This window comes from Eriocheir sinensis, unplaced genomic scaffold, assembly GCF_024679095.1.
Source record: "Eriocheir sinensis breed Jianghai 21 unplaced genomic scaffold, ASM2467909v1 Scaffold78, whole genome shotgun sequence".
In the NCBI taxonomy this organism is placed as follows: Eukaryota; Metazoa; Arthropoda; class Malacostraca; order Decapoda; family Varunidae; genus Eriocheir; species Eriocheir sinensis.
Window position 1 is genome coordinate 296015 of NW_026112142.1, and position 8291 is coordinate 304305.

At 59.8% G+C, this 8291-nt stretch overlaps 2 protein-coding genes across 2 annotated transcripts in view; one reads left to right on the forward strand and one right to left on the reverse strand.

Annotated features, from left to right (window-relative positions):
• LOC126994355 (uncharacterized) overlaps window positions 1-5719 on the reverse strand; it is a 16719-nt gene extending 11000 nt beyond the window's left edge. The window contains exon 1 of the mRNA XM_050853676.1: window positions 4709-5719. Within this exon, the coding sequence (XP_050709633.1) occupies window positions 4709-5719 (1011 nt within the window). The remainder of the gene's footprint in view (window positions 1-4708) is intronic.
• Window positions 5720-5881: 162 nt separating this feature from the next.
• On the forward strand, window positions 5882-6268 carry LOC126994356 (twist-related protein 1-like). Its single transcript, XM_050853678.1, has one exon. The coding sequence runs from the start codon at window positions 5882-5884 to the stop codon at window positions 6266-6268; it is 387 nt and encodes a 128-aa protein (XP_050709635.1).
• The last annotated feature ends 2023 nt before the right edge of the window (window positions 6269-8291 follow it).

An 8291-nucleotide genomic window follows, 5' to 3' on the forward strand; every position in this document is an offset into this window, starting at 1 on the left:
ATGATACCTTGATATCACTCTGCTTTCCTTAATCTTAATCGTACGTATCCGTTACCCACAAGGACGCCGGACCCTGACATACGGGCTACACAGTGTCCCGGCGACCCTTCAGCCTGGCGGTACTTCCCCGAACACTTCCTCGCTTGCCTACAAAAAGTGCACGCCGCCAAGCAGCTCGTGACGCTGATGGCTCTGTCATGACACTTAATTGGCTGGCTTACCTCACGCCCGACACTCGCCGCTCCATCCTCGACACAGATTACTCGCCACAGACAAACACGGACACACAGACACACGCACACACTTGGCTGATTGGCTGGCCACTGGAGGGCAGAGACGAATGCGAATCAACGAGGCGGGGTGACGTGAGGCTTATAGCCTCTTCCATTTAGCGTAACCCGTTTTTGGGTCATAATCTGTAGAGTCCCTTGATAGATCATCATCATCATAAAGATTTCCCTGGGGCCCAGGGGGACGGCCTTTGTCTATTGACGGCCCGTCAAGAGAATACTAACTAACTAACGGTGTGGGAGATACCGCTTAACCAGCTGCGTGAGGACCGCCTCTCCAAGACGGAAGAGAAGGGCAGGCGCAGAGAGGCCGTCGGGGTTGGCAGCGAGGGGTCTCGTGAGCGGGCACTCGAGGAGGTAGTGGAGGAGAGGGCAGTCCTGTTCCTCCTCGCAGTGCTCACATTCCCTCCACCTGATATCGTCAGGGTCAAGCTCCGAGAGGCACTTGAACCCTAATCGGAGGCGGTGCAGCGGGACACTGACGGAGCGGGGATGGGAGATTGCTAGTCTCCAGCGTCCTAAATCAGTGGCGGCCGCGTACCAGCAGCCCGAGGGCGACTCCACAGCCACAGCCCGTTCGATTTCCTGGACGATACTGCTCCCTGCCCGAGAGAGTAGGTGAGTCCGGAGCTGTCCAAGACTGGGCGGAGGTGAACAGTGACTAGTGGGAGGAGGGTGGCATCCTTCGCCGCCGTATCGGCTGCCTCGTTGCCCTCAACGCCTGCGTGGCTAGGCAGCCAGTTGAGGGTTGTACGACGGCCGTCCGCCTCTAAGGCCGCAAGAGTTCGCCAGATGGAGGTGAGCAGGCGGACATTGTCGCGGGCGGAGGCCTGGTTGATTGCCTGAAGGGCGGTCATAGAGTCGCTATGTACAACGACCGGCCCGCTGTCATCTCTTCGGCGTGGAGGAGGGCCATCGAGATGGCCGCAAGCTCAGCCTGGGTAGAGGAACAGCCATCAGTGAGGCGGAAGGCACCAGTGGCTCCACCACCCACAAAGGCGGCACCAACTGCTCCCGATTGGTGGTTGACCGAGCCGTCGGTGAAATACACAACGGCCCGGGGAGGCAGTGGTCCAGCGACGCGCTCTATAGCCTCGCGCCGCAGGTCCGCAGCAGAGAGGAGCGCCTTTTTTGTAGAGAGTGGCCGAACAAGGAGATCAAAGGAGCGGGGGGTCCAAGGAGGAGGGAGTACATAGGCAGGGACAGTGAGGTCGAGGGGCGCCAGCATGCCCGCCAGGCCGTTGCTGTGGATGACCTGGGCGATGCGAGACTGCCAGGGCTGTCGTCGGAAGCGTGGGGGGTTGGGTTGGAGCTGCCTCCGAACCCGTTCCGCTAAAGGAGCAGCCCCCGTGGTACGGAGGAGGGCGACCAGATGCCCAAGCCCGAGCTGCCGGAGACGCTCTGAGACACAGCAGAGGACGCTTCCGCTCGCATGCAGAGGCACTTGGTCCAGCCTGGGGCGCCGAGCAGAGTGCGGAGGGCGGAGTTCTGAGCAGTCTCAAGCGGAGCAAGGGAGGAGGCCGGCAGTGTGATTAGGCAGGGCGCAGCATAGTCGAGGCAGGACCGGACGGCACCAACATAGAAGGAGCGGAGGACCCGGTCTCCAGCACCACAGGTGCTACCCGCCATGGCCCTCATGACACGAGCCCTGGCCATCATTTTGACGCGGACAGACGCGACGCAAGGCTTGAAGGACAGCCGGGAGTCAAGCAGCATGCCCAGGTAAGGAACTTGATGGACCCAGGGCACAGGGGTGTCATCCATAAACAGGGGGGCAGGAGGGAGCTTATACCCAAAGGCCACGGCTCTCGTTTTGGCCGGGTTGGGCGCCAGGCCAAGCTCCGAGCAGGAACTCAGGACACGGCGGAGCATGACACGAGCCCGAGCTACATGGTAGGGCCCGGAGGCGACGATGACGATGTCGTCCGCGTAGCTCAAAACGCGGACATGACCGTTCCCCTGGAGGCCGACTAGCCGCTCCATCAGAAGGTTGAACAGTAGAGGGCTGAGGATGCCACCCTGCGGCGTACCGTTTTCAAAACCTCTCGAGGCAGAAGTAGTGCCCTGGAAACGGACCGCCGCCGTCCTACCCTGTAAGTACTGTCCAACCCAGCTGAGGAGACGGCCACGTACGCCCTTGGCAGCCAAGACAGAGAGAATGGCGGGAGTGGAGGCCATCTCAAATGCCTTCGTGATGTCGAGGAACACGGCGACTGCCTTGCAGCCCACAATCCCAGACAGAAGTGTCGTGACGCAGTCCCTCGTGCCCTTGCCCCGGCAAAAAGCAAACAGATGGTGATGTAGGGGACCGAGAGACCACTCGAGGCGGGACAGAAGCACCCTTTCCATCGTTTTCCCGATGCAGCTGAGGAGGGAGATCGGGCGGTATTCTGCCACAGCCCCGGCCTTCGGGATGGGGACGATGGTGGCGCTTTTCCAGGCAGTAGGGACGGTGCGGGAGGTGTAGGAGGCGTTGAAAAGGTGCAGCAGCTCAGCCTCCATGGTAGGGCCGGCGTGGCGGAGCATACCATAGCTGACCCTGTCATCCCCAGGCGACGTAGACCGATCCGGGATGGCACGCCGGACTTCTTGGAGAGTGATGGCCGCGTCTGCTGGATGGGGCATAAGGCAGGCTTGATGGTATGCCAACCATCTCTCCGGGTTCAATCGCCTTTGCTGAAGCCGCACTGCAGGGGGAAGACGAGCGGTGGCAGACCGGGAGGCGAAAAGCACAGCGAGGCGCTCAGCCTCCTCTTGCGGCCGGGGGTGGAGTGCCGGCCTCGAAACACTCCCTCGGCCAACCGAGCGGATCTTCCGCCAGAGGAGGGACACAGGCGTGGTGTTATCAAGGGAGGCGCACCAGGCGAGCCAGTGCTCCTCCTTGACCCGGTTGGTCGTCATCCGCGCTAGGCGGACCGCAGCCCGCAGAAGGTGGTGGGTCGCCTCGGAGTTGTGGCGACGGTTGAGCCTCCGTGCCATGTTGACCCGGTGGTTTGCCTCCGGACCTCATCGTCATAGTACCATCTGTCTCGGTGGTGGAGAGGAGGACGTCGAGACAGTGGAATTGCCGCGTCAGCCGCAGAGTGAAAGGCGGCGACGAGACGAGCCTCAGCAGCGTCGATTTCAGCGGGGCGGGGATGAACATTAAAGAACACGGAGAGGGAGTGGCGGAACTTCCCCCAGTCGGCCTTGCGGATGTTCCAGCGGGTGGGCGGGGAGGAGGACTGGTGGCAGGGCGCGGAGGGTAATCAAGGAGGCTATGTGGTCACTCACGAGGTGGTGGTGAAGCGACCACTCAGCGTCAACTCCCAAATGTTCCGATACAAAGGAGAGGTCAGGACTCCGCCCGCGAGGTGCGTCGGCTCGCCAGTGTTAAGTAGGGAAACACGGGGGGCTTCCTCTAGGGCGGCCGCCAGAAGACGCCCCGCCCGGTTGCGCCTAGCACTGCCCCAACGCTCGTGGTGAGCGTTAAAATCTCCCCCGACAAAAACAGGCTCATCACTGGCGAGGGTGAAGAGTTCCCCAAAGTCGGGCTCCTCCGCAAGCGACCCGCAGTAAATGCAATAGAAAGTTAACTGCATCTGGGGGAGCCGGATGGTGACTGCCAATACCTCCACGCCGTCACCGCAAGCCACGGGGTGACGCACTCGAGTGCAAGGAAGTGAATCCTTGACCAAGATGCCACACCCACGTGTCCGACCGGCGACAGCAGGAAGGTAAAAGGCCTGGTATCCCCGGAATGGTGCGAAGCGGCCCTCTGGGAGAAGCGTCTCCTGAAGGAGGACAACGTCCAGGGACTCTCTCACCAGCGCACCACGCAGCAGATTCGCTCTCCCGCGGACGCCACAGACGTTCCACTGTAGGACCGTGAGGCGGTGGGGACCTACATGGACGTCTTCCTGGTGCGCGGGTCTCGGGGCGGCAACGGGCAGCCCAGCAGCACGCCCGCGGAACGGGAGGCGAGAGGAGGCGGCGGTGCCATCTGAGTGGTCTGACCGGGACGGAGGGGCAGTGGTGTCACTTGGGGCACAGAGGGACCTGCGCGCTTGGGGGTCACCAGCGCGGGTGTCTGCTGCACTGGCGGGGGTGCAGACGTCGGGGCCGGTTGTACAGGGAAGAGGCTGCCTACCACCTCTTTGGCCGCGTCTGAGAAAACCCGCGGCTCCACGTCTGACTTCAGTGCCGTAGCAATGATTCTCCCGAAGCCCTCCAGAAGGCCCACCATCACCTCCCTCGTGATGATGAGGCAGCCAGGAGGAGCAGCAACGGGAGCCAGAGCGGGCGGGGGATGGAGAGCTGGAGTGTGAGACGGAGCGGCGAGAGCACGGGGAGCGGGAGCGCGAGGCGGCACGGCGGGCACAGGCGTGGGCTGGGCCGGCAGAGGAGGTGGCTGATGGTGAGGAGTGAGGGAAGCTCACCTCGTATGGAGCTGGGGGAGAGGGTGCGGGAGGTGCCTGCTGCGCAGGTGGAGGCACTGCGGACACGGGGGGCTGCTGGCTGCCCCAGCGGAAGGTGCCTGGTGGAGCAGGCCGATGAGTTTCGACCCAGCGCTGTTGGACGGCGCGCTGTTGGTCCACCAGCACCCGCCGGTTGGCACAGGTCTTGTTCCAGGCGTGGTGTTCCTGGTGGCAGTTGGGGCACTTGCTGGTGACGTCCTGGCCGGCCTTGTACTTCGTCAGGCACCGCTCCGTATCGTGGCCGGCCGAGCATATGCCACACACTGGGGGGCGAGTGCACCTCGCACGATGGTGGCCGAACTGCTGGCAGTTGTAGCAGCGGAGCGGTTCCCTGTTGTATGGGCGAGTGTAAAAAACACCCCAGCTCCCCAAGTCCAGTGTGCCCGGGAGCGGCCCCGCGACGGTGACGAACACCTGGCGCGTCGGCCCGTCCCGAGTAGAGCATCGCTCCGCCTCCAGCACGCGGGGATGGCGCAACAGGGGCTTCAGGGGCATGGCCACAGGGTATGCCAGCAGCACCCCCTTGGTGTTCGCACCAGGAGCCACACGCAGTGACACCGGGACACCGGAGACCTCCTTCACCCCGAGGAGAGCATCGTGCTGGTGTCGGTCGGTAGGGGTGACCAGGACACAGCCCGACTCGAGAAACTTGAGAGAGAGGCGGGTCTGGAGCTGCATCTCCAGTGCCTCGGCGAGGTCCAGGGTCGACTCGAACCCAGGAGTCGCCGGAATCAGCACCTTTGGAAGCGGAGCGTGGAGAGCAGCAGAAGGTGCGGGCGTGGGTTGAGGTCGTGGGGGCAGAGAGGGCTGGGGGCGAGAGGGGTGCCGAGGGGGCGAGCGTCCCCGTGAGGAAGAATCACTGGCAGGCTGGGAGGAGCGATGCTGTCTTCTCACGACTGTCTGCCAGCCCTCCTCACTCCGCGTCTCCGGCAGACAGCTCAACATCAGGCGCGGGTGGGGCAGGAGAGGCATCCATGACCGCACTGTCAACTATGACGTCAGACGCACACGACGAAGGAGGGTCCGAGTCAGACGCATCCATGCGGTCGTGGACCCGCAGCGACTTGGCGGCTCGCGTGAGAGGAGGTGAAGGGGGCCCGTCAGGAGGCACACCGCCATCCGAGGAAGTAGCAGATGAGGAGGAAGAGCAGCGGGAACGTTTGGGAGCGGCGTCCTGATCAGCAGCAGTACCAGAAGGGGCAGGGGCAGAGGGGAGGTACAGCAGGGCAGCCAGAGCCCCAGCAGAGGCGGCAGGAGGACGGGGAGCGAGAAACAGCGTCAGAAGGCGGGGGAGGGGGGGAGCGGGACGAAGCACCAGGAGACGGCGAGCGGGGGCGGGAGGCAGCGCCAGGAGAGGGCGGGGGAGAGGGGGAGGCGGATGAAACACCAAGAGAGGGCGGGGGGGAGCGAGAGGCAGCGCCGGGAGAAGGCAGAGAGGCCACGGTGGAAGACCCACCAGCTGACCAGCGGCGGCCTTTCTTGTGCCTCCCCATGGCGGAGAAGCAACAGAATCAAAAATAAAATAAAGTATATAAATAACAGAAACAAAAATAAAGAAAATTCCTAAAAACAAAACCGCCCCCGACGGAAACACAGCTAAACAATGGGATGGGGGTAAAAGGTGGCAGTGGAAACACTGGCCTTCACCAAAAAGGTGACGCACAAGCAGTGCGTGTGCACAGTGCACACAGCACAGCAGTGTGCTGGCCGCTGGTGCGGGATGGACGGCGCACAGCTAAAGGCGGGCAGCACAGGACGAGGTAGTGGTAACGAGCGGGGTGGAGGGAGCGCGTAACAACGCAACAAGTTTAACTGCGTTGCTATGCGGTGCTGGCTGAGGCAGAGCGGCGAGCGGTGCACGTCTGCTTCCAACTAAAGCTGGAGGCAGACTCCTTGATAGATAGAGTCCCGACAGCCTAAGATTTGGACGCCATTATTGGACCTGTTTTCGCCGCGAGAGCGTGTGCTAGTGTTTGAAAAGCGCGGCGAAAACACAGGGCTAATAATGGCGTCCAAATCTTAGGTTGTCGGGATTCTATGAGGGACTCTTCAGATCACGACCCAGAAACAGGTTACGCTAAATGGAAGAGGCTATTAGTGATAGAAAACGCTCGCTTTTTCTGGCTGACTAAACAAATGCCACCTCTCCCTTCCCCTAAGTGGATAAACATAATCAAAGAGAACGGTGTATGCAGTAATTCTATCCAAAATTAAGTGAAAGTATGAATGAAAAATACGATGGGACTGTTATTAAAGGCGGTATATTGAGTAAATCACATGAAACAAAAGCGTGACTGCCCAGCTGAGCAGACGCGGCGGCTGTGCGGCGGGCGGCTGGGCGAGGCTAGGCCAGTGTGGTTACCTGCTGACCAGACACTAGGGCGAGACGGGAGACTATAACAACTATTCAATAACCAATCAATAAGTCATAAATACCATCGCTATTCACACACACCTGCCCCAGTGAGCCGTGCTATTACTTAAACTTAAGGAAAATAAATATATAACTTTTGTTTTCTTCTTGAGAGTGAACAACAACTGGCGAGTCACTTTGAACCCCTTTCCGGACCCTTGAGCGACGCGCGGGGCTGCTGGAACACCACGACCCCGCACGTTGGCTCATTTCCTCTGTACTATTTGAAAACAAAACAACAATACGCGTCACAATGAACGAATAAATGCACGATCAATAAGTTACCCGGAGTGAAGAAGAGACGTCACAAGGAAAAATAGAATGGTACTAGCAGAGACAAGTCACCATAAGCTTTTAAGAGACGAACGAACACAGGCATCAATTCGTTTCAACCAGTCCCTCCCTCCCTCTTCCCTCTCCTACGGGCGCGCGCAGGTGTTGGACGGCCTCTCAGGTGGGCTAATAAACGTGACTCTGATATAAAACAAAAAGGAAAAATGTACATGAACTTACTTATTAATTAAACCAGGCGTAAGGGGAAAATAAAACCTGATGCTTTTAGTTTGGTTACGAGACTGTTACTTCTTCAATTAATTTAAACCAGTGAAAGTGAAGGAAAAGAATTTGATATGCCATTTAATCCCCGGACAAGTCTAAAGGGACTCTTGGCTGTGCAACCTTGAGTTCTTAAAACAACGTAAGGATGATGAGACACAACTCTCCTCATTATCAAACCACTCAGTGAAGGAAGCGAACTTGGTGTGTCGTTTATCCCCGACAAGCTTAAGGAGGCTGAGGTCGCTTGGCTGTGTGTGACCTTGACTTCTTAAACCAGCGTGAGGTAAACCTGGCGCACCTCGTTGTCTTCGGGGCCGGGCGTGAGGGAGGCCGTGGCGGCGATGGACGGGCTCGTTGGGCCGCGGGAGAGGCACTTCGGCGGGCCTGGAACGGCGCGCGAGGCGGTGCGAGGAGAGAAAGGCCAAGTCCTTGACAAGAGCAGCGAGTATGGGATGAAAGTAAACGAGTCAAAGACCAATTTTTTTGTAATGCACGGCACCCCCGAGGACAACGAGCCATTGCACATCGACGGCTTGGTGGTGGAGCGGTGTGCTCAGTATGTGTACCTGGGCT